The sequence below is a fragment of the Melanotaenia boesemani genome, chromosome 19, assembly GCF_017639745.1.
Source record: "Melanotaenia boesemani isolate fMelBoe1 chromosome 19, fMelBoe1.pri, whole genome shotgun sequence".
NCBI lineage: Eukaryota > Metazoa > Chordata > Actinopteri > Atheriniformes > Melanotaeniidae > Melanotaenia > Melanotaenia boesemani.
The window spans coordinates 18,834,023-18,860,335 of record NC_055700.1 but is presented as its reverse complement, the minus strand read 5'-3'; the positions used below and the strand labels follow the sequence as shown (position 1 = coordinate 18,860,335).

Here is a 26,313-nt window from a genome sequence, read left to right as displayed (position 1 = left end):
TTAAAAAGTCATATAATCCTCTGTGAGTGTTTGTCTTTATAAAGCAGACTCAGAGGGGGGGTGTGATGATATAATGGCTTTCCTGGTGAACAGAATGACCATTACAAGAGAAAAAACATGCTTAAGAACACCAGAGATAGACAGCAGATCCCAGTTGGCATCTGCGAGCTGTCATGTTACCTTCATCTGCCTTTAAGCCTGGGTTCCTTTCCAGTAGTGCTAAATAATTGCACACTCAGCCCACTCAGCCATAAGACAGACTACTCTAAACTTATATCTTATTATAAATTCATGTGACCACAATTAGCCAGTAAAGTCATTCAGATACTTTATTTTTTGCTATAAAAATATTTTACATTAGAAAACACAGCTTGAAATATACACAGTCCACTTGCTTTGCAGTAACCGTGGAACATCTGGACTCAAATATATGTGTCTATATTTAAATTTTAGGTAAATATACCAGCAACAATTATAAATCTGGTTGCTGCCTTGTGAATCTGCGACGGACGTCACCACTAGGAGCTTAAACTGGTGTAGGAAATGCTCCATAAGCTGTCATCTCAAAGCAAATTGGACTCACAATATATCCATATTTATTACAAAAAAAGAAAAATAATAATAATGACAACAAACCAGTACTACCTCTGGCAATGGCAGGGAAAACATCTGGTGAAAGTTATGATTTGTGTGGATATGTGAGGATCACTTTGTCAAAGAGTGTGGGAGAGTAGTTGAAGGATGTGAGATGTAAGCATCAGTGGGAGTCTCAGAGTCTAACATTCATTTTTCGTACTTCCTACCACCCATTGTGACATTTTCTTGGTCACCTGTCTTTCTCTTTACAAGCCTAAATGTCATTCATCCAGCATGCCATTGATGTGTCTTTTTGTCAGGCTCCCATGGGGCTATGCATCTGTAAACCTAACTATCCGTCTACACGACATCTCAGGGTGCTTGGCACCTGTCTGCAAAAACAGGGACAATGGTGTCAATCAAATGTCTACCTACGATAACTCAGAAGATAATTTTTTACCCTGGTGTGAGTCTACATGTGGCTTTGGAACTATCCTGTATCTTCCTGTAGGATTGGTGGACCCAAACTCCAACTGTGGCCACAAGTGTGATTTTAACTTGGCCAAAAACTAAGAGCCATCTGAAGCCTGGCAGGGAGTTTTGGCTTTCTGGCTTTATTTGAAGCAATAATTTGACAAGTTTTGGAGATATCCTTCATCTTTCTTGCTGAGAGTTAAATGGGGAAAAAAAGGGTTAGTCATGTAGAGTCTTTCTGGATCTATCCCAATTTCTGACTGAAAAACTCTCAATTTGATGGAAAAATATCTTCTTTATACACTTTAATGTTTTTGTATGGATGATGTAATGAGTAATGTGGCATTTTTGAAGAGACACACAAGCTGTCCCTTGATATTTCCACCAGAAATAGTTAATATTAGTTACAGCTGAATTGTTTACTGTCCAGATATGGAAGAAGTATCCAAGTTATCATGTAACTCTCAGCAAGACTTAATTTTCCCTCGTTTTCTTAACATTTCATGTGAACATGCATGTAGAACCAAAACTATTTGTACACTTGACCTGACTCAGGGCTTTCAACGCAGATTGGGCTTTAATTTAAGAATATTAATACTTAACAGAGTTTAGGCATTACATTTCTCTAAATTGTAGGACCCTCTTTTTCGTTTGCTAAAATGTAGACGTGTCTAAAAACGTTTTTCATGGAAAGTTTTGGGCTATTTTTTGGTGATTTTCTTTACTAAAGGAAGTAAAAAGTCTGGAGATGTGTGGTTTTGCTGTGAATACATGACATATGGTCAAAAAAGCTCTTAGCGTAAGTACCATCTATAGACTCAAAACTGTCAGTGGATGAACATCAAATAAACATTTTTGTATGTTTTGAGAAAGAAAATAGAAATAAATAAAGAAGATGACTTTGGTAACATGACAAAACTGGGATGTCTGCAGAAAGGCCATAAAGAAAATCCTCCTTCTATTGATATCCAAGTCTACCAGAAACAGAAAACCTCACAAAAAGCAAATGGAGAGGGTTCCCCACAGGGTCCAAGCCATTTACAAGTGTTGAGAATAGAAAGGTTGAAAGGACTTTGTAAAAAAAAACAAAAAAAAAAACAAAAATCTTAAAAACTCTGAAGAGATGTGAAACAACATTCAGATAGAAAGATAGAAACTAGAAAGGTGAAACTTGTTGGGTTGGGAACAGCTCATTATCTGAACCATCACAGCAGGCCAGGGGCTAAACTGGGATTTGTTAAGTGGGAAAGGCGGCGTATGCACATTACCTACCATGTAAAGACTTTTTCATAAAGTAAATATTTGGCTCTAATTACAATACTAAAAAAGATGATGACATAATTATTTTTTATGTAGATATTAAGCGTTCAGTGATACTAACATCACAAATCAGCCCTAAAATCCGACTATCCAACATTCAAAACAAATTATCTCACCAACTGTGGAAAGTTAATTGTCTGAAAATCCATGTGATTTGGTTCAAAGTTTTTCTTCTAAGTATTTTTCTAAGTAAACGACCGACTGAAAAAATACCATTGGCTGTTTACTTTCACGAAATTTGCTTTATATTTTATTTTGATAATCATTTTACTTACCCCCACCCCCATTTACTAATTATTTACTAATTCATATTTGTTATCCTTTCTCCATTCTGTGCCTTCATGCCCCCCTCATCAAAATATTTCTAGGTCCGCCTCTGAGCAGATAAAGACAAAAGCTGGTTCATTTTCAATATTAGTGATCCTGCTTGCTTTATGTTAACTTTAACATTAACCTGTAAGACGTCTGTTGCTAGCTGAGCTCTCTTCTCCTTTCTAAGTGGTGACAGTTAACTACTTACTAGGTGAAGCTCTGTTTTTCAATAACACCACATCCCTGCTGTTATTTTCCTGTCATCCCTGTAACTGACTCAGACTGACTGACAAGTGACAGCATCAAGGGGGGAAAAACAACGTGGTGTATCAGCGCAGTGCTCTAGGAATTTCAATCACTAGAGATCTAATCAGATCAATCTGGTATTTCACAGCAGGAAATGAATCACAAGGGAGTTTCTTTATCTTAATTGTTCAAAACATGGTTTTAATTATTCACAACTAAAAATCATGAGGAAGGTTTATTGCTTAATGACACATGATCCAGCACCAGCTGGATTCCCGAGAGACAGCCTATTCCCAATTTAACCCCTGGCACAGGCATGAATGGTTTCCGATGGCAATGAGTTACTGGTGTTTATTGATGATGTGACAGAAGATTTTGAAGTACATCTGCATATTTAATCTGTTTACATTCAACCAAATGCAGCTCAACCGATTGGATGGTGCATCATGATATAGAAAGACAATAACCAGGTGATATTAGTGGTTGAGTCAATCCCTTGATTTCAAGCCTCATCAGGTTGCATTTCGCTTGCTGAAGACAAGACTCAAGGCTGTTGCATACTCTATGAGAAGCAAGAACTTTTTTCTTGTTCTCGAGGACGTGAATGGGGACAGCTTGTTCTTGACACATTAACCGAGTAGAACTTTTTCTCGTTTGGCTCCGAGAAGTATTATGAGATTGGTCGGACATTTGAAGTTGGCGTTGTTAACGGAAAAAATGAAGTGGAAAGTTGTGGCCTCCACATTTCCCTTGATGCGAGGTTGAATGGATAGTTTTAATGAACAGCTGATTGAGGTGGTGAGAAAGTACAAAAACGTATACATGTGGGATTTAAAGACTGCCACATGCACACGGACAAACGTTTGTAAAATAAGAAATAACCCGATCAGCTGTTCATTGCACATAAAAAAACAGACGTCCCCCGAGCAGTAATCCTCACCCCGTCATGGACGAAGGTTTTCTTGGAGTATGAAATGACCAGACAAATACAAACTTTGTTCTTGTTCTTGCAGCCTCAAGAACGGGAACAGAGTTCTTGCTTCTCATGAAGTATGTAACAAGCTTAATGACAGACAAGACCCACAAACACCTGAAGAGAGCTGCAGGAAAGGCCTGGCAAAGCATCACAGAGGAGCAAACACCCACAGGTTGATGGGCTCCAGACTTCAGTTGCTTTCTGTAAAAGATTCTTCACAACCTATTAAAAATAAACATTTTATTTAGAGACATGTTAATTTGTCTAATTATAAAAAAAACTAAACAAAACAAAAACATTCATAAAAAAAAAAAATATCAGTTTGGATGTGAAATCTCTTCATTTTAAGTCGAGAATTTGCACTCAAAGCTCATGTTCATACAATTCATAACTTTAATATGGTTTGGTGATAAGCTAAAATACCAATTACTGTGTCAGTGCCCATTTCCAGATTAAATATGTGTTTAAACAGTGCTAATCATTTAGCACCCCAAATAACAATGAAGCAGTGTAGCCATTCAAAAAGTAAGAGATATAAGTTGTGTTTGTAAAGCACAGCATTAGTCAATGAACTGATTCTACCAGGTGTTTTTGAGACTGATAGGATGATAACTGTCTGAAGTACCCATAATACAAGGCGCTTTTAGAGACCATTAAATGGCATGTGAAATAAATAACAGCAAAAATAATACCAATTAATATTTATATGAACAAATTATTCCAGCTTGTTTTGGCTCAGCATCCACTTGCCCTTCACAGAGGGTCTTTCTCCCAGTTTGAGAAATCAGTCCCATGCTTTAGCATCATAGCAGTTCAGAGCGGAGAGCCAATGCAAGTGTCCAGAGAGGTGGCAGCAGCCAGACTGCAGATGGGGAGGGACGGGCACCTAAAGGTGATGCAGTGTCAGAAGTGCAGGAGCACACCTCGTATCCGTTCTCTGCATGGTCTGGGTGGCGGTGCACGTTGACTCTCGTCTCAGTGCTTTTGGTCTCCGTGTCTGGAGAGTCCGACTGCATCTCAGTGCAGAGCAGCCAGTCCTTCGCAATGAGGTGGGGATATCCTACCTCTACCTCCATGTCACTCCCAGGCACTCGCCAATACTCCTTCCCCTTAAAGAAATAGGACGAACCTTTACAGATAGAAAGAGGAGAGAGGGCACATGGTTGGTAAGTAACAGAACAGAACATGGAGCAGGAAACAATTACACTCAATTTTGTTTTTCCCTCAAGACTGGCAAGAAGTCTGCATGGAGTTTATGTACTTAAACTTTAGCGCACAATTTATTAGCAGAAAGTTTCTGAGTAAAGTCGTTAATAAGACTCAAAGAAAATGACCAAGAATGGCTGAGAATTTACAAAGAGACCAACATAAAAAAGCTGTTCTTGTGGCTAAAACTGTGAAAAATCACAAGAGTAATGAGTGGAAAATGGTCATTATCCCAAGAAGGAAATGTGCCTGTTACCTCAGTGTGCATAATGAGCTATTAGCATGAGCGATTTGGTCAGAGACCTGGATTTTCTAACGGCTATGAGATTTTGTGCTGAAATCTGCAGGAATAAAATCCTGTTCTTCAATAAGACAGCTCACACTGACTCTCTGTGTGTGTTTAAGGCTTTCTAATAAATAGAGCTAATGAAGTCAGTCTCTGTTTGACATGTGTTTAGAATTCCAGTGTGGGACTTGGTGACAGCTGATAGAGGAGCAGACTGATTGCTTTGGGCTGAAAATGTATAATGTTGTTATGCATGTAATTACTCAGCTATGCAGAGTTTCTCTTCATGATATTGTGCAGTTGATCAATAATACTGATTAAATCCAATATTGACACTGTTAGTTAAGAGCGAGGCTCTGCCTGATAACACTGCAATTGTGCCTCTCATGAGATTATGACTGAATTTAGCAAATTAAGCTTAAATACTTTCTTCTTCTGTGATTTTAAATCTTGCAGTCAGTTATGGAGGTTTGTGGATGCAACCTAAAGTCGTATAAAAGATGATATGTGGCCCCTCTTACAATCTACTACCTAAAGGTGATTGCATACATTTTTTAAATAATGTATTATAGTTCATATAAATAATGTATTTTGTTGTGTCCTGTAAATTTGGGACTTTTGCAAACTACCTGTTTGTACATATTATCCTATTTTTTAGACACATAATGAAGCAGGACGGCAAAACAGAAAAGATTTTTTTATGTCAGTTTTAGAGTCACTATGTGAGACATTGTGGCTGGGAAAACATGTTTCTGCAAAGTGAGCAGCATTCTCAAAAAAAAAAAAAAAAAAAAAAAAATTATAATTGGGTTTCCGTCAATGCTATGCCGAGCCTGAACTGATAAAAACCTGCCAGAGCTGCTGAGTTGACCATTCAGACTGAATTCTACCCTAAAGCCAGATATTAGCCTGAGTTTGTAGGGGTTACTGACCAGTGAAAAAAAGGGTTTTGAAAGTAGCTTGAAATTCAGATTAAGTACCTCATGTTAAATGACATTTTTATGCTAGTTGCAACTACAAGCTCTTTATTAAAGCCTGGACTGGCCAATAGATGGACAAGCGTTTTCTTCAAGGTACACTAAACAGTTTTTGTTATCAGATTTACTCACGTACCTTTCTCCACTGCAAGAGTATCAGTGCTGATACATATTTGAAAGCAAAATTAAACAGCTTGTCAGAGAAATCCTCCTCCCCACTCCTCTTATGCGACATGATATAGAGGGATTCTGCTTTGTCAGCTCTTGCTTTGTTAAGGCTTCTGAAACAGTGGATATCAAAGTAATTTTTACTGACCTCTATGGGAAGGTTGTGCACTATGTCCCCAACTATGTAGTAACAACAGGTAACCTTTCTAAAGCATCAGCTCCTCTGCTCTTGCCCTTGTAGGATATCCTGGTCAAATTGGCCCATTTCAAATTTTACAAGAAGGAAAATGGTTTAAATATACATTTTTTTTTATCTTAAACGTTTTGGCCTTCACTTATTTTCATTCATATGGGCTTCCAGTCAGTTTGACAGTTTGCATACATTGAAACACACTACAAAATCACACACACAAACACACAGATAATGCTATATTAAAATCTAAGCTATGAGAAGCTACATGCTTTAACCTTCCTGCACTCTTTACCCTCTGGCATGTGTCCACCTGGAAACCACCTGTTTAAAATAAAGATTAAACATACCCCTTGCACCTGCACATCAAGGAGGCAGGGTGAACAAAAGAGATAAATACCTCAACATGAAAGTACTACGTTTTCCACCATCAGTATGACCAAAAAATTGAGATTTAGGAGGACCTTAGCACCCATATCCCAAGAGAGTCAGGCACATAATGATGTGGAACAAGCTCATATATGGCATTTTCTGGAACAAATTACAACTTATAACACATCTCAACATTTTACATTGCTCAATTGTAAAATCTAAATGTAAATTTAAATCACAATTTCAAGTATAACTCCTTCAGGCACAGTCTGCTTTTTGGCTTCCATCTGTTTATGCACATTTTAAACTTTTACTAGTTTTGTAATGGCCTTTTTACCTTGTTGCAAGTTCCTCTGACTAGTCATTTTGTTCTGACTCACATTCCAATGAATTTATTAATCTTTTGAAAATCCAATATACTTGCAGCTCAGGCAGGAAAATTTGAACTAGGAATATCAATTCCAACATCACAGCAGGTGATTCCAAATTAAATGTCAGCTCTGTCAAATAACAGCTTGATGCTTGACTCTGTTATATATGAAATTGGCAAACAACATATTGATCCTTTCATCCCTGACCTCTATGTATCTAATTAGCTACATGCAGCCCACAAACTTTTTATAAACTTTTTTTGGACTTGAATTCTATAACAGCATTATTGCCTTTTGTAAACAAGGCAAATAACTTCTACTTTAACATCTGGTGCATCGTAAAAAAAAGCAACATTTCCGCTAGCATTGGGACAAAACTTTTTCCTTCTATGTATTTAACAGGAACTGCTCAGTTGGATTCATTAATCTAATTATCATAATTGCTAACCTACCACAGAGAAAGAATGGCGGATTTCAAGGTGTTCCAAGGCCAGAATGGGTATACCTGGGGATCCTTCCAAGTAGGATGTGCCCAGCAAACCTCCAAGGGGTTCACAGTTGGCCATGAATGACGTTGTTGTTGCTGTGTTTGGCGCGCGCTCATCACACGGACTTCATATCCTCTAGCGGTGTGGTTACGCTGTCTGCACAATACCACAGTCGATGGAGGTTTCAAACCTATCCACCTTGGTGCCTGGCTTCAGAGATTATCGATTTCATGGAGGCTATCCTCTGGCTTTGTGGGGATGAAAGGGTGGTTTGCTAAAATACTTTTGTGGTTTCACTGCAATTCAGCATCGTGGGGACTTCACTTAGTGTGAGGCCATGGGTCTTAATTGGAAAAAGAGTGGAGTACTCCCTCCAGGTTGGGACTAAGTCATTGCCTCAAGCAGAGAAGTTCAAGTATCTCAGCATCTTGTTGTTGTGATGGCAGGACAAAACAAGAGATGGAGCAATGGACTGGAACTTCGTCATACTGCCTTTTTAGTTTAACTAATTATTTATGCAACAATTTGATTTGTTCTAGTATATTTGTTACGCTGCTCTTATCCATACTTGCAAATAATCTCATTTGTACTTGTTTTTAAATATTTAAATATGGTTATACAAGCCACAAAACAAACAATCTAAGCTAGGTGCTAAATTAAATTGATTTTAACTACCAGTTAACTTGTTACTAATATACCTAACACAAACTATTATCTGACATGACCACCACTTCCTCTAGGCAGACTTGGGCAGCTTTTTAAAGCAGGTGGGCATTTTCTCTTTAATTCTCAATTTGTGACTTTGACACTGGCATAAGTGTTCATTACTGCTGGCAGCTGCCTTATTGATTTACTTCTTGTTGACTCATTAAGTCTCACCATTATGTCCTCCATAATCTTATATGCAATGCAGTGATTAAATTAAGCTCTAAAATAGCGTCAAACTACGTTTCAAAGGAATCACTTCTGAACTGTGAAAGAACATAAAAACAAAAAAGCAGTGGCAAATATTTTATGTAATCAAAATATAAATGACTGGAAAAATTAAACTATTAAATTCAAGTCAAATGCTTTAGCTGTGCCAACAACACCTGTGTATTTATTTAACACACTTTTTTCAGTCTTGTTCTTAATGGTATATTTTTGATTAAATTTCTATTTGTTGCAATTATTATCCAGTACAAACTAATAATATCTCATCATAATGGGTAATGCCGTGCTATTGCAACACATAATTACACAGGACCAGCTGTGAGCTCATACACACACGTTCAAGCTTACTGTATATATATGGGTTTTATAAGGCATTAGACTGCTACATTTTATATGGGGTAAAGGGCCAGAATGTTTTACAGGCACAGATGCACATAGTCTGTAAACATTTCTGAAGGCTCAGGCATGACGGCTCTGGTTATGTTCACTTTACCTCACCTCCTCCTTTAAAGCTTGCTGCTTTCAGAGAAACAAAAGGAGTAAAAGAAATAGGGATTTTTGGGGGAAAGTTCATAAAGAGGTAAAGGAAAGCGATCGTACACACATGTATAATCTCCTGCGTCTTGTGGGTGTACCAGCTGGGGTTTCTGTGATGGCTGCATCAATCTATAAAGTAAAAATCTGACTTGGGCATTATATGAAATGCCTGGTAGCATTAAATGCAATCTGAGGACAATAAATAAAGCAATATATTCAAAATGTGGGAACTTTAAAAAATTATATTATACACACATTTTCAGGAATAGCCCATGAATGGTTTTTGTACTGAACCAGATATGAAATATAATTTGTGCCACACACAGTTTTGCATGCATTAGTTATTTCAGTATCTCCCAAACCTCACTGTCCCATAAGTGTGCACTTCCTCAGCATAAACAAGGACCTCTTCTGACTCAGTTAGTGAAAGGTCGCAATATGCTGATTTACATTTGAAAGGGGCCATCAGTGGCTGTGATGATTTTTTCGAGTAACTGTCAAGTGTGGGGGGTCAGTGGTTCATCGTGTGTCATAAAAGCAATGAGCCAATTTGTGCTAGTTAGAGGAAAACAATACTTCTGTCAACCATCTGGCCCTGAGACTCCCTCGTTGATGGGTTTTCAGAAGAGTCACAGATGATAATCATATTCTGGAAGCAGATTAATTATATACAAGCAGACGGCAGGACCCACAATGCCAAAATGCTATGCTCTGCAGCAACACATGACATCTTAGAAAACAACGGTGACTTGGCTGCAGCCACAACCAGCTGTAAAACTGCCGGCTGTGGTCTGAGTGAGGATGGAGCCCACACATCAAAGTGTATTCAGCTATTACGGATGTCTTCCCACTAAAATTAGCCTAATTCAGCCTTGTAATCAGCTCCACTGGATTTACACATCTTACTTTGTCCCTCCACAGAACACAAGCATAAAAATGTTACTGTTTGAGTAGCTAGTCCTCATACGCACATCTGCATCATACAGTCAGCTCTATGTAGAGCATATACTGGTGTTAGTGAATGTGGCTGTGGTGGGAGGGCTGCTGTGGAGCTTGATGGCTGCAGCAAAAAAAGTGATGCTGAACTGAGAGCTGTGTGCAGCCTGTGAAATACAGTGCTACCCAAAAGGAATAAAATCAGGAGTTGCTTTCATTGCTTTTCTTGTCATTATTCTGGTTCCACACAGGGTGCTTTAGGAAGACAGGGCTTACTTTCATTTTGGAGCAGCAACAGGCAAAGCCTCATTGAAAGATGGATCTGTCAGAACAGATCAAGTAGACCGACTGATGGTATCCAGTTTAAGAGTTGCAGAAGCTCTCTATTGGACTTGGATAGGAGATATTTTCATCCTACATTACAACTAGTGCTAGCTAGCAGCAAAGAGCGGTGCTGACGGTGATTGTGTCGCCACCAAAGAAAAGAGAGTTGGACATCATGAGCAATTTTAGTAAGTCAACATTTAAGCTTAAGGCATAAAGAAATTAATAATGGTGATAGTAATAGTAATAGCAAATAAATGTTTGGTATAGATTACTTATATGTTTTTCAATTAAAGTTATAATAATAATAATGTTAAGATGAATTCTCTCTAACATTACAAACTCTTTGAAATTGCAATGAATGTAGCATATTTAAAGTTACAGAAATCATGACGTGAAACAATCTTGTATTTAGTTTGACCAAAAAATAAGAATTTATTGTCTATCCCTGAATAGAATATTTTACAACAAATTACTTATCTTCTAGGGACAACTGTGAGCCACTTTTATGCCCCAGCAATGTTAAAATCAAACCTACCTTGGTGCTGTTATTTGTTAGTCATGGTCAAATTGATCCTAATATTAAAAACGTCCTTCAAATTGTTGCTTTACATAAAACATCACTTTGGTTTGGATTTATTTTCATCTGCCAACAGATGCCAAAATCTAGCTTCATCAAATTCTCCTATAAAGTATGTTGTCTGTTAGTCCAAGTCAAGTTTACCTGTGATTTCTCCACAGTTTTAACAGTTCCCTTAGGGGCCACTTGAAACTCCATCAATCTCTCCTCACGTTTATTTTTGATTAGTTTTCCAGCTCTGGTTTATTTCTTGCTAAGGCAACTGCAAAGATGGAATTTTATGCCTTCAGTTTGTTTTGCTTATCTTATCTGTAAAACTCGAAGTATTCTCTCTGTCTCTGTGTATCCTTTAGCTACAGAGCATACAGAATGAATGTTTTTTTAAATTTCACTTTTACATTTATTTATGTATTTTTATTGCTAAATTTAATTTGTAATCCACTCTAGAGTAGTTTATCAGTTTGCTAAAGTTGAAGAAGTAAAGACTAGACTTACCGTCAGACCACCTCATGGCATCATCCAGGTGTGGTGGCAGCCCCTTCCACAGCGCGCTATCTTTAGGGTAACCCAGGTCCATACGTCGGAGGTGGTCATCGTAGCGCCAATAGCTGCTATCCTTAAAGAAGTAGGTTTTGTCGTTGTGTAGCCACACAAAGGCTGCATCCACTCTTTCCACTGGAAGGCCAAAGTCACTGATTGGACGAGGGTAACCCTCCTCTACATTATTGTCTTTAAAAACCCAATACTTAAGACCTGAGGTGTGAACACAGAGGGAACAATTAAAAGGAAATACTTTGGAATGAATATATTTAAGTCCATATGAGATCAGGTAGAGATTTTCACCTTTAAAAAACACTATTTTGTGATCCCCTGGTCTCTCATAAACAGCATCCACGCTGTCTAGACTGGGAGGGAGTCCCCTCCAAAAGCGATGAATTTGAGCTGGACGAAGAGACACCAGGTGTTTCTCACGCGTTAGTCTCCAAAAATATTTCCCTGCAACAGACAGGAACAGGTTTGGTTAGAGCTTCTTCATAATATGACAATACAAGGAAAGCCATGTTTTGTTTGGTGGTTAGTTGGCATGCAGTTTGCTGTATCAGCAGGACCTTATTTACCTTTAGCTACCTGGGTAAAAAAGACGAATGGGGAATAAGAATGTTGATCTTGTCTTTGGGAGATGAGGTAACTGGCAAAAGTCATGTTTTCCAACAGAAGTCATTATTTCCTATAAGATATTTGTTTTTGCTGAATGAGGCATACTATGTTGATTAAATGAACAAAGTGACCAAAACACTTTAAATTCAGTGGAAAGTATCTGCATAACATTACAGACTTGTCACAAGATCACCATTTTGTTTAGGCAGCAGAATATGTGATGGTTTGTGAATTTGTCATATTACATCTCGGAGCCACACGTTTTATTGATCACTGGACCACCTCTCTGCCCTCTGCCCCTCCATTCACCTCTTTATTTGTCTTCTGTTCTGATGTAACTATTTCCATGTTGTCTCGATCACCTTATTCTAGCAGTAAACCTCTGCAGCATCCTTTGGTCTTGAAGATGAATCACCAGTGGACGGATTACATTTTGCCAGCAGCCGAGCTTTGTTTATATTAGGAGTAGTGATTTAATTGAGATTCATGGGGTTCAGCTTGCTTCAAATATTCAAAGCAAAGAAAATTATCCAGAAAAAATTAAGCAAACAAGAAGAACAAGACAGGACATTTATAACAAGTGAAACTTTTCCAATAAATTTTAATAGAGTTATCAAAGTCCAGTAAATAGTAGAACTACCAAGAATCTCAGAACAACTTTATTAATAAAGGTGTAAGCTTGCTGTTAAATAAAAAAAAAACAGGATGACAGAGCCAACCATAAAATGGTAAAATACAACAATACAACCACAAAGTTGAAGTAGCTGAACAAAACAACTACTAAATACCATAAAAACAATTCAAATACATTCAAAACCAAAACAAAAAAAACCACATATCAACAAGAAAGAAACATAAAACTAGAGGAGTAAGGAGAGGTGGGGAGCCTTGTTTTGGTATGTGTCCAGAGACTCGTTGTTCTACTGCTTGTGTCTCCATAGATTAGCACTTTGGACCATTGTTGTGCCCCGTTTCTATAAGTTCTGTAGGTTAATAAGTACCTAAAGCAAATGTGCACCAATATGCAGATGTCACCATTATTTATGACACCGCACCAATATAAATGCGTACCATAGCTATTCTTGCATGACAAAGCCAAACTATTAAGGAAGCATTCACAAAAATAAGGTTCCATCACTCGTGAATCGATATCTGTTGAGATTCATATTCAGCGATTTGTAAGAAAACTTAAAATGAGAAATGTTTTTACTTTAAAGTCCATTTCCTTCCTCATCTTAACATCTCATTACTTGGATAGTGTAAGTCATTCATATCTAAAGGTTTTAAAAACAGCAGAAGAGCACACACATCTGTTCCTTGTCGGCATATTTTTAGTAAAATGGTGTTTTGTAGTTATCCATTAAGCTGTTCTTAGGGTTACAGACATCTAATTTATGGTGTGTAAATGCTTTCTATTGGAAAAACTAAAGCTTGACATCAAGATTAAGTCTTGTAGTATTATCAGTGTTTAAAAAAAAAACAAATACATTTTTAAAAGCTTTATTCACTAAATCATTCTGGTACAAATCATAAGGTTTAGTAAAAGTTCTTATTGCAAACACTTTGTATTGGAGACTGTTTCCTTCAAAAATTCTAATGTTTTGCCTGTAACCGTCTGAGAGGTATCATGCGTGTCATTAAATTCTGACTGCAGCATAAGGACTTTTCTGCATTTAGCTTATCAAACAGTCCACTGTGCAATTTTTAATTTAGTGCCAGTGTTTCAGCCAGAGCTCCAGGTCACTACACAAGATGCCTCCAGACTTTCCTCCAGAAAGATTCCTGTTGTTTTCTATAAATTTAACCTCTTGCTTTTGATTTGATCTATTCCCAGAGAAAATGAAAAAAATCTCATCAAGAGTTATATAATTTTTATTCCCTTAGTTTATTTTTCATGGCTAAATCACTACCAAACAGCAGCAGAAATTATCATAATATAAAATATCATTTCAGCGTTCTCTGCCCAAAGAGTCCGCCCCCCATTTCTATCCCCCCAACACACACACACACACACACCTCTCACCCACTCTCTCCTTTAAGGTTTAAATACCTTTAAAAAAGAAGGCCTCTCCTCGTATTTGGGCCACGGCATCAAAGTGACTGGTGCATCTGTCTGGGGCATCTTGCGCTAGCCTGAGAGAGAAGATAAGCCATAAGGAAAGTTGGAAAAAAAAAAAAAAAGTAAGACAACAGGGAATTTACAGTTTTTGAAAAAAAAGAAAAGAAAACAAAAAACAACAACAACAAAAAACAATATTGAAGGTTCATACATTAAGCAGCCTTGCTCATTGTAAGGAGCAGGAGCAGAAATCATTAAATCCACATACATACAGAAAACAAAAAACAAAAAACAATTGTTTTATAACTGCACTTACCTACTGAGAGAGTCTGTATGTGTGCATGCATGTGCATGTAATTCCTTCAATTAAATAGGCTAAACATGAGGTGAATACTGTCACGCTTAAATGGTGGGGTCTTCCAGCGCATTTATCCCTTAGGCTAATAAGTGATTTAAAGTTCTGACGTGGTCAGCCTGCCAATGATGAAGCCATCAGCACCACAGACCTTCCACTGTGAGTGGGAAGCTGAGAGCCCCGGTATTAACAACAAAGATCCTTATTCAGAGCTCTGCTAACAAGGCACGGCTGCCTAGTGTCTGCATTTGTGACCTTTGACAAGCATAATCTAGCTTTTCCACCCATCACAAACAAGATGGAGGTGGTGGTGGTGAAAAATGGGCAGAGATAATGAAATGAAAAGATTAACAATGGATGGTGGGTTTTATATGCCTGTAAAGTTTTCATATGATGCAAAGTCTTTGAATGTTTAAATATTTGAAAAACAGAATACACAAGGCAGGTTTTTAATGTAGTTTGGAGCACAGTTTGATCTATTACTCAGCAAGTTACCCTTCTTCTTTACTATTAGTTCAAGAAGCAATCATGCGAAACCCTTCACACAACAGAAAATGAACATAACTTAGTGATGGTTTATTAATAAAGAAAATCTGTGATGTTGGATAGAATTCATAATTAACTTTAAGCCTGCTCGTACAGAACAGACACTTTAATTTTTGTTGTAACACAGTATCGCTTCAGAGCATTACAGCAAATAAAAATGGCATGGCGAAGGAAGACATAAATAGAAAATCTATATCATTAGACCACCTTCAAAAGCTATCACTGCAAGCCCTTATTTCAACTCTTCATAAGATTTTTCTACTGGTAGTTTGGGTCCTTTTTTGAGTAAACTGCTCCAATTATCTGAGATTTAATGGGTGTCTTCTCCCAGCAGTGGGATTCAGGTTTATCCAGTGGTAATCAGGTGAATTAGAATAATGAATTAAACATTCTTGGTGCTTTCAGATGCATGTTATGAAAATTGTTTTACCATCTAGATTAACAAAACTGACATATGCAGTAAAATACATAATTGGATGTGAAGCCAAAGATTTAGATTATTCAGAGCCTCATTTTCTACAATTCCAGCTGTCATTCTCTCCCTCTGGGTTCAGCCACATTCAGGGACTCTGGCAATGATCCTAAAATGTACAACCGTTTAATAATATTAGTATCTGTGGTAACAGGAATGCTAGGCAGGTTATAAATGGTCTTAAAGCCTTACCTTGACCATGCTGTGCAGTTACTTCCTTTCTTGCCTCCTAAGACAAATATTCTTTTTGCTCTCTAGTCCATGCTTGCTGAGGTGCACACAGTGATACCAGACAGAATAATAAGTGCTTTCTCTTTTTAAATTGGTTCAGAGATCAAAGTTTGCTTGCAACAGCACTAAATTACATGTATTAATCAAATCCTCATAATCATTATTAATATCTTTTTTAAAATCGTAACTGTGTGAATGTTTAGATATATTCAGATTTTTTGTAAGCAGTGCATGGAAGGAGAGAAGCACCAAAAAAAAAAAAAAAAAAAAAGAATCTTTAGAGGAATAAGAAAAAGAATGAGGAAAAAATAAAAAGGAATTAATAAAAGGACACAATGGAATGAAAATGATTATTTTTTTCATTTTATATTGCTTTTGGTTTTGTCTATTTCTTTACTACTTTAGCTTCTTTTTGCCTTTAAATTATTTCTTGTTAGCTTTTGTTTGTTAATTCTTGCTAATTCATCCGGTTGAGTGGACGCTGGTGTGGATTGCTGCTGCTACTCACCGGTAACTTATAGTGTTTTATGGGTTTTTAAGGTTGTGTGGGCTTTGTAATTGTACTCTTGTGAGAGTTCAGTCTTCCAATATTCCACAGCGTTGGACAATTTCAGTTGTCAATCTTGCATGTTTGTGTACGACTGGATTAATGCTCGTCTAGCTGCGTGACGCAACATCCGGCTTTGTGACTCCACCTGCTAGTCTGCATTAAGTATGTTGGCCAATAAGCTCTACATCTGGTTAACACTAACCTGAACTCTTCTTTCACTCGTCAATGAACTTGTGTCAGGACTGTTCCAGTATATGGCTGCTGAGCTTCTGTGGCTCTGCAGTCACCTGTCTGAGCGCCTTCCAGCTGAGCTGAGCTGCACCTCCACCTGGCCATTGCTGTCCAAGCTCACCGGAATTTCCACTTCGACAAATCTACAGCTATCAAGTCCATCTGGTCCACCAATCGCCGCCCTCCTAGAACTTCAGGCAGGGCTGCTAACCACAGTATTTTAGCTAGCCTAGCTAGGTCGGCTAATACTGACGTCAAACAGGTCAACACTGCTCTTAACTTTGGTCTGCTTAACATCCACTCACTCACGAGCAAGGGACATCTCATCCAGGATATCCTCATTGACCGTAAGTTTCTGCTTAACCGAAATGTTAAACTCAGTCTCTCCCAACCAAAACTAGATACCCTCTCCTCTAGCATCAATAACATCCCTATCCTTGACTCATTTTCTTCCCCAGATGAACTGGTTGTTTACTACAACAATAGTCTGAATACTATTCTTAACCATCTTGTTCCAGTGAAAACTCGTTGTGTCACCTTTTCACATTGCCCCCATTTACCTCTGAAATCTGGTCTCACTGTTCATAAAGAAATGTGCAATACCTATTTACAGTATTACAAGGACTTAACTGCACATTCCAAAGCCACCTACTACTCTGATCTAATCTGTTCCAATGAAGGTAATACCAAAACACTGTTTTCACCTGCACTCATCCGACACCTGTGACTCCCTAATGCTGTTCTTCAGCAAGAATATTACAAAAGTCCACCCGCTCCTCAATTTTGATTTCTCATCTGGCTCCTCTTATGACAGTTTCAATCTCTCTCAGTTATTCTCCAGTTTCCAAATGCTTCAGAAATCTAAGACCTCATCTGTAAGTCCAAGCCCGTCACCTGTCTGCTTGATCTCCTCCCTACAGTCTTTGCAAAGTCCTTTGTTATTTCTCTGCAACCACTTATTTCTACCATCAACTACTCCTCACTCACCACTGGAGCTTTTAACCTTTTCTTTACAACAACAGTCGTCTCCCCAATACTAAAAAAAAAACCTGGTTTAGATCCCAGGAACTACAATAATCTTCACCCCATTTCTAACCTACCTTTCATTTCCAGATTTCTTTAAATAACTCCACACACATTTGATCCAAAACTCTCTGTATGAACAGTTCTAGTCTGGTTTTTGCCCCCACCACAGTAAAGAAACTGCTCTCATTAAAATCACCAATGGCCTCCTGGTTGCAGTTTACTCACAATCCTCATCCTCCTTGACCTGAGTGTGGCCTTTTTATACAATTTCACAAGCTATTCTAATAGACTGTCTTCTATTGGCAAGTCCCACACAACTCTGGCACTGGTGTGCCCCAGGGCTCAGTCCTGGAGCCTCGTCTCGTCTTTATTTATCTTTCCCCTTGGCAATATTTTCCATAAATACATCTTCTTTACTGCTTTGCGGATGACACCCAGCTCTACCTCTCTTGCAAACCTAATTTTACATTCCCTACTTCCTACCTTACCACCTGTTTATCAAAAATAAAATCTTTGCTCAGTTCCAACGTTCTTAAACTAAACAGCAGTAAAACTGAAATCCTCCTCCTTTGGAACTACATCTATGCTTTCTGAGGTTAATAGTTTCTCCCGCTTCATCGATGGCTCCTCAGTGTCCACCTCCCCTCAGGTTAAGAGTCTGTGTGTCATCCTCAACAGCACATTATAATTTCAAGCTCATATCATTTATGTAATTCGGTTTGCATATTTCCATATACGCAACATCTCTCATCTCCACGCCTTCATCAACACGCGTACTGCTTATATTCTTGTTCACAGCCTTGTCACTTTCAGAATTGATTATTGCAATTTGAGAGCAATTTAAGCTTGAGATGGTCCAGAATTCCGCTGATTGCATCGTCACCAAAACCCTCTTCTTTCACCACATCACCCAGATCCTACAGCAGCTGCACTGATGACCGGTGAAATCAATAACAGAATTCAAAATTATTTTGCACAGATTCAAGCCATCCACAGCCTTGCCCCCCCTTATCTGTCAGATCTCTTGCATGTTGCCACCTCCTCCTGCTCCCCCAGGTCTTCCTCCTCCATCCACCTCACTGTGCCCCCCAGCTGTCTCAGCACCATGGGGAGGAGTGCATTCAGCCACTCTGCTACACAACTCTGGAATTCAGTCCCACCGGATATCTGAAATACTGACTCTTTAAATCCAAACTCAAAACTTACCTCTTCAAGATAGCACACTCTCTGTAACTGCACTGTCCCTTGTTTTTATCCCTGTATCTGTGTTTCTTTTGAATTCCTGTTTTTATTTTGTTTCTTTTATTGTACAGTGTCCTTGAGTGACTTGAAAGGCGCTTTTTAAAAAAATAAAAAATAAAATCTATTATTTGTGCTTGCAATTATGTATCAATTTTGCTTCTGCTGTTTTTTTTATTTATTTTTTTGCCAGTTACATTTGATATTTTCCCACTTGGCTGTGCCACTGTGAAAGTTTAATGCTTACAGGTCAGTTTAGCTAGACACTACACTATGATTTTCAAGCAACCATGTAAAGTTTCAAAGTCTTGTACGCACAAATTTTTAGATGCATTGCAATGTGGAACCTAAAAATGCAGGAACAGCTAAAGCATGGGTGGACACATGAGGCAAGGAAATCCTATTTTACAGATTACACATTGCTTGTACTCTCTATATCAGGGCTACTCAGTTCGGTCCTACGAGGGCTGCAATCCAGCAGGTTTTCCATGTATCCCTGTACCAACACACCTGAGTCAAATTAGGTGGCTCTAACAGCCAATCAGGTTTTACACAATGACTCATTAATTTGACTCAGGTGTGTTGGTACAGGGATACATGGAAAACCTGCTGGATTGCGGCCCTCGTAGGACCGAATTGAGTAGCCCTGCTCTATATAAAACTGTTGCACCCAGTTGGCCATGCTATTGGGTAGGGCTGGGCGATATGAACCTAATTTTATATTGCAATATTTTTTTACCTGATCACAATACACGATAAATATCTCAAAATATTTTTTTTTGTAAAGTAACCAGAGACATTTTCAATTTACAGCCTTGAGTTCTGAATGCACCTTTATTAAGGATTAGCAGCACATATCCATTAAAACAGCTCACTGAAATTAAAGCAGCTGTATATTAAATTAATGCTCTTAAAACAAAATGAATGAAAAATACTTTTCAATGGCCATAAAAAAATACAGTGGTGCGAAATGCAAAAAGAAAAGATAGTTTGAACTTAGAACAAGCTAGCTAGATGTAAACGATATTTCCTCTTTCTATATCTTGTATGAAAAAGTTTCAGTATTTGAAAATCTCAATATATTGCCCAGCCTTACTGTTGAGTTTTACCAAAAACGGAAGAATCCTTCAAACTAGATACTGGAAAGAACAGATATATAGACTTCAAGTTGCAAGTATGTAAATTTTATAAATACAACAGGCTCTAAATACTATTAAGGATTACAAAAGCATATAGCAAAAAGCAGTATGAAAGTGCAAAGAAATAAGACAAGAAAAAATAAATTTAACACAAAATGTAAGAAAATTTATGTTTAATTTGGTGGATTTTTTCTTTGTTGAAACCATGCTTCTTGGCTATGGATTTTATACAATTGGAAATCCTGTTTATTTTCCTTTTACATGGTTCCACATGTGTAAGGAAAATGCATTTGTGGGATGAGAAGCAGAGTTGAGTATGTGCGTTGCCAATAAGTGACACCAAACTAGAGCCAATAGCAGTATAAGCAGTTTGGCAAATTGTATTAAATTATATAAAAACTAAAAATATTGAAAATTTTTTCCCTTCCCTCTTTTCTTTCTTCATTTACAGATCTGTCCTTTTACTCCTGTCATTCTATGTTTTCCAGGCAGAGTTTGTAGGTATTAGGGATTTTGTACATTTCAGATGATACACTCTGTAAAAAGTAATTTATATTCAAAACCATGCCTATTCCTGACTGTTCAGAACTTTTGTAATTAAGGATCTTTAGACCTTATTCATTACTTTTAATTAATTTATCCATAAGGTTGAGCAGGATATGCCACAATGATGTTTAACTGTATCATTTCACTAGAATTATAAATGCAAATGAACAAGGTCAATTTAAGGGGAGTCGTGTTTGTATTTCCATGTCTATAAGATTGTTCAGAAAATAAATGAATGAAAATGAACTAATTCACTTTACAAAGCAGGAGGAAATTACTTAGTCAGGAATGCAATGCATATACACAATATGTGACTTAGCAAATTATCTATACTCGATCATATCACAACTGTGCCCTATCTTTCCTTAAGCTTCACACTCATGTTGAATTATCAACTGGACCACTTTAGAAAACACATTAATGAGATCTTATAGTTTAATCTCCATTCATACAAACTGACTAATCATATTCATGCTCCATTGCCTATTTCTGAATATTTTAACTGGTGTGATGTCTCCTCTCGAGACACCCTGAAGCCAAATGATGAGTTAATGCCCAGATGGTCGCAAAATTTGGAAAATTACTTTATGTCGTGACCCATTAGTTTTTTGCAGGAGTACATTGCCATGACATATGTGAGCATCCTAATGTATCCTCACGTTCATGAGATGAAGAGCCATTAATTCTGGTGATTTCATGACCAATAAATGAGCTGATGTCCATAATTATATTCTTCTAGTTATCTTATCTGGGGCAACTTGTCTCTGACATGGATGGAAAACTTATATAGCGTCACAATGAATTAGATAAAAAAGAAACAATACATACAGTGGCTCTGAGTTCAATAAAACCATTAAGTGAGCAGAGATGTAGAAACAGTTGGCTAATCTCAGTAAACTGGCAGAAACAGAACAAGTGAAAAAGCCAAAAGTAAGTAATTATCTAAATGTTCAGCTTCTGTCAGTACAAACTGCAGTTAAATTAAGATAATAGCAACAAAATAGGCCTAAATATATACATCATATCCAGCTGCAAATTTCATCCATTATAACACATCTGGGTGGGCTGTTTTGATGTAACTATAAGGGTCGTGGGCTAAATACGACAAAAAATTGTAATATGCTCTCCCACAGCCTTCTTATTACAACATTTCTGCAAAGGAGTCCCTTTATTTTTACTTTTTGCTTTCTGTGTTCAACCATAAGGAGCATTTATTACAACCTTCTACTCAAATATTTTGAACAAAGCAACAGACAGAAAATGCTCGACAAGTTGGGAAAAACAGCAGAAATAAAAAGCAAGAGAGAACATGCAGAAAATGAAGAGTTGTGGGTGGATCATTATGGATGTTGGACAGAATCAGTTGGGCCTTGGGCAGGAAATGAAAAATGCAGCAGATTTCTTACAGCAGGGTGGATCTGTTTTCAGGGAGGTCCAGCAGGACAGGAGGTTCAGGTGTCTGAGAGGGACTGCCAGGCCTATTGGTGTGGGACACTGAGTCTCTGACGCCTGCAGATTAAAAATGAACATACAATGAGACATTTAATAGAAAAAAAACCCTTTGTTTAAAATACATAAACTGAAATACATAAACCTTTTATGCATTGGATTTCTGGTAACTGTGTATGCCAGTCTACTCTTGGTGTCCATTTGTCTTTAATTTAACTCAAACTAATTTTCTCTCTTGGAGGCACTGCCCTTCAGCATTTATTCCTACAATTCAATCATGATCATTAGTCTCTGCCCTGCACACTCCTACTCTCTACAACAGGAAATGGTGTGATAAGGTCATATGCCATAAAGAGGTCCAATTAACTGTGTTTTCATTAATCAATAGCTTCACTGCACAGAACCTAATTCCACTCTCTCCCTGTGTTTTACACACACTAAGAAGATGGATGTGTCCTGTTACCGTAAAGCTGCCAGACACGGACTTTGTCCTCGTAAGGTAGATCATATTTCAGAGGGTCTCCCACAGGACCCTGGTAGTACGGTCTCATGATGGACTCCATGGCTGAGGTGTGGACCAGACCGATGGCATGACCAAACTCGTGGACTGCAACCGCAAAGAGATCCATCCCGTGAGACTCTGAAGGGGACAACACAAAACAGCCATTATTCCACTTTTCATACACTTTAAAAATGTCTTTATAGGTTGACACGTTATAGCTGAAAATGGATCATGATTGGGACTGCTTAATCTTTTAAAACCAGGTGTCAGACATGGATATTTTGGAGACTTCACCTCAAAAATAAAACCTCTCTAATTTTGCTCTGAGTTTACTTTATCAGGGTTGGCCTTTGCCGAAATAATGTCGCCATATTTGTTATACTATGATGTGATAGAAGTTTAGAGCTGCAGCTGCATTAATCCAAAGGGATATTTATTTTCATCCTAAATGTGTTTGCTTTCTAAGGCAGGCCTGATTGTTTTGTTTTTTTTTAGTTGTGCTATGTGCTGTTTTCATTTATTCTTTATCACTAACACATATACTGACATTTACACACCCTAAGAAGTGTTCCCTTTACTATGACTACAAAATTCAAACTCAAAAACACCTGGTTGCAGAAACTCCTTTCATTGTGGCGATGCAATTTTTGAGGCCAAAAAAAAAAAAAAAAGGTACAGGGCTCAAAAGATAGGAATTTAAAAGAGGCCTAAAACAAAGAGAAACTTGTGGAAACTGCTTGTTTTCTTTTCTTTTTAATAAAAACAACATGTTATTAACTTTTTAAAACAAGCAACAAAAAATGTCACCTTTCATAAAGCATAAATACTTTCACTGTAGACTTAAATCTTCTCTTTACCACCTTCAGCTTTGATGAATGTCACACTAATGTAGAGAATTTCTGTAGAACCGGCTGAACTTCTGTTTCCATGTCTATCCCTTCTGAATGAAGTCTACAGGTTGCAAGTTAAGAGGCATGACAGACAGCTCTGGTGGCTGCGAGTGCTGTTTGAGATGTGGTGAAGTGAGATAACTATGGTAATACTGCCTGAGCCCCTGGGCTGCCAATCAAAACCTAAGTGTGGAAAGACACCTTAAGAAGCTGCAGGCTATTAGAGCAAATTTCCCTGGATGTTCAGCTAAAAAGAAAAAGGCGAATGTCTGGCTCTGCTAAAGAAGACAAAACCTGGGGTGTTGAGATTTAGATTTGCGAACATGTGAGTGCGATTTTGTTGGGCCAAGCCAGCTTAGAGCTCCTCAGTGGCTTGGATGAAATCTGCATTCCTTTAACCTCACGTTGGCCTCGACTTGGGAACATTTCAGCGCTGTGCTCCGCTGTAAGACAAAGGACAAGTGGAGAGGTGCACTTGTGCTTACAACACTTGGGATATTCAGAGGCCAAATGCTAGCTCTAATCTACAGACGCACAAGGTGGAGAGAGGAAAGGTGGGTAAAAGGAGGGATCGAGGGAGAGAGCAGGGCTTCACAGCAAAGTAGCTACCATGTAATCATATTTACAATCCATGTGAGGTTGACAGAAAGAAACAGCAATGCCTGCAGACAAAGTCAGAACTGAGAGATTTAGCTGGATGAGCAAATTTCAACAAGTTAGCCAGTAAAAGCAGGAAAAAAGAAAGAAAGAGGGAAAGAGGCTACACAACTTTACTGGCATAAGTAAGATATCTATATTTCTGATCCCATGACGTTGCGCAGTGAATGCACAACACATTAAGGAGCCCCTCTACCTTAGATATAGCGTGATGTAAACAGAGTGTGACAAACAAAAGGCTGCAGCATATGGTTAAAGTTTAATGAGGGTGGTGTACTACATGAAAGATGGAAAGAAGCAGGCACATAGTGAGCCAAGGGCAATCCTTTTCATCTGATGTGCGTAATATTGTGACCTTCCATTACTTTGTGCCATAAAAACTCCGGAGTTAATATTTTTGCTAGAATATCTGAAATGAACAGTGGCCTTTTTTAAAATTTTAAGTAAAAAGAAACGTTAAAATGTTGAAAGGAAGCAAGGTATGCTTCTCTTAAGTTCATGTACTTGTAAGTGAAATCTTCAGAGGATGATGATGAAGTATCTCCAGCAGGTTTTTTGAAAGTCTGTATGTACATGAAAAATGACAGAAAATGTCCAAGGCTTTGCTGAACTACAGTAGTTATACAATCTCTTGTATTTTAAAAAGAAACGTATGCTCTCATTAGCTTTTTAAACACAAAAACTGCAATCCTGAAGTGTTGCTGAGATGCTCCAGAAGGATGACTTGTTGGAAACACAAATGTCTGCATCATTTGGTTTATTCATCTTACAAAGATTTTTCTGTCTTTTTTATTACCCAGCCCCCAGCTGTTGTTTTCCCTTCTGGCACTTCACACAAACCAAACAGAGGTTTCTCTCCAGGAAAAAACAAGATAACACATTAAACGAATGGAAAATCCAAAATATAAATATGACCCCTTTAAATAAAATTATGCAAAAAGAATTCCTTTTTTAAACTACAGGTATCTACAAATAGAAACCCTCAATATAAAGAATAAACATGTATGTTTATCATATAGGTTAAGGAACCCCTCAACATGCAAACAACCAACAGGGATCCACAATCATTTCTAAACACAATTCCTTCCTTATATTTAGTATTCACACTCAAATTTACCAGCACATGTTTATACAGTTCATGTGTTATCTTCCAGGTTTAATCGCCAATGGCTACAGGTATGTTTTTGTATAATTTTCATGGATGTTGTTTGTATTTTTTATAATTATTTGCTCAGTTTTTCCTCCTATGGGTGCTACTGATAATTGTCTGCTTTTTTTTTTTAATTTATTTATTTCTTTTTTTTATGAAGGCCAAAAGATTCTTTTTCAGTTAATTTCTTTTACAGGTGTAACAGCTGGTTTTCTGTTTGTATTTTTTCTGTATCGGTTATACAGTTGTTTTTGTTGCTTTCTGTTGTTTTTTTTTTAATTTTTTTTCTTAAATTTCTCCTTCTCTTAACCCTCTTTCTTCCTTTAATTATAATTATAATAATAATAATAATAAAACCAGCATTCAAAAGGAGCCTTAAATCCACAAAACCCCTACTGGCAAAGCAAATCATTCTGTTTGCTGTGAGAGGGAGCAGTAAAAAAAAAAAAAAGCTAATAAAACCTCTGCAGCTTGATGGATAAGTAAGTAAAAAGGGACTCTGAAAGCATGCAATCAACATTTGACCATTTCATAACTTTAACTATTGTAATAAAAATGAAGGTTCGGGTTAGGGTAGGGCACAATTTCTCCTATTAGAAGTTTATAGGAGGCAAATTTAGAAGACTCCAGCATGGACGTGCTCTTCAAACTGTTAAAAAAGAAAAGTATTGGTTGAGATAGATATATGTATGAATATATATTCATATATTTGTATGCAACCATGGCCAAATGTTTTGAGAATGACGCAATTATTAATTTTCACAAAGTCTGCTGTGTCAGTTTTTATGATGGCAATTTGCAAATACTCCAGAATGTTACAAGGAGTCATCAGATGAATTTC

At 37.6% G+C, this 26,313-nt stretch overlaps 1 protein-coding gene across 2 annotated transcripts in view; it reads right to left on the bottom strand.

Moving 5' to 3' along the window:
- Window positions 1–311: 311 nt before the first annotated feature.
- The window catches only part of mmp17a (matrix metallopeptidase 17a), a 106,152-nt gene continuing 80,150 nt past the window's right edge, over window positions 312–26,313 (bottom strand). The window contains exons 5-10 of one of the 2 annotated variants that reach the window (XM_041970847.1): window positions 22,737–22,913; window positions 22,231–22,333; window positions 14,481–14,563; window positions 12,116–12,268; window positions 11,768–12,025; window positions 312–5,033 (exon numbers count right to left, since the gene is read on the bottom strand). In XM_041970847.1, the coding sequence (XP_041826781.1) occupies window positions 4,708–5,033; window positions 11,768–12,025; window positions 12,116–12,268; window positions 14,481–14,563; window positions 22,231–22,333; window positions 22,737–22,913 (1,100 nt within the window). In that variant the 3' untranslated portion in view covers window positions 312–4,707. Of the gene's footprint in view, window positions 5,034–8,062; window positions 8,119–11,767; window positions 12,026–12,115; window positions 12,269–14,480; window positions 14,564–22,230; window positions 22,334–22,736; window positions 22,914–26,313 lie in introns of those variants that run through there. The other variant, XM_041970848.1, reaches the window with a different exon arrangement.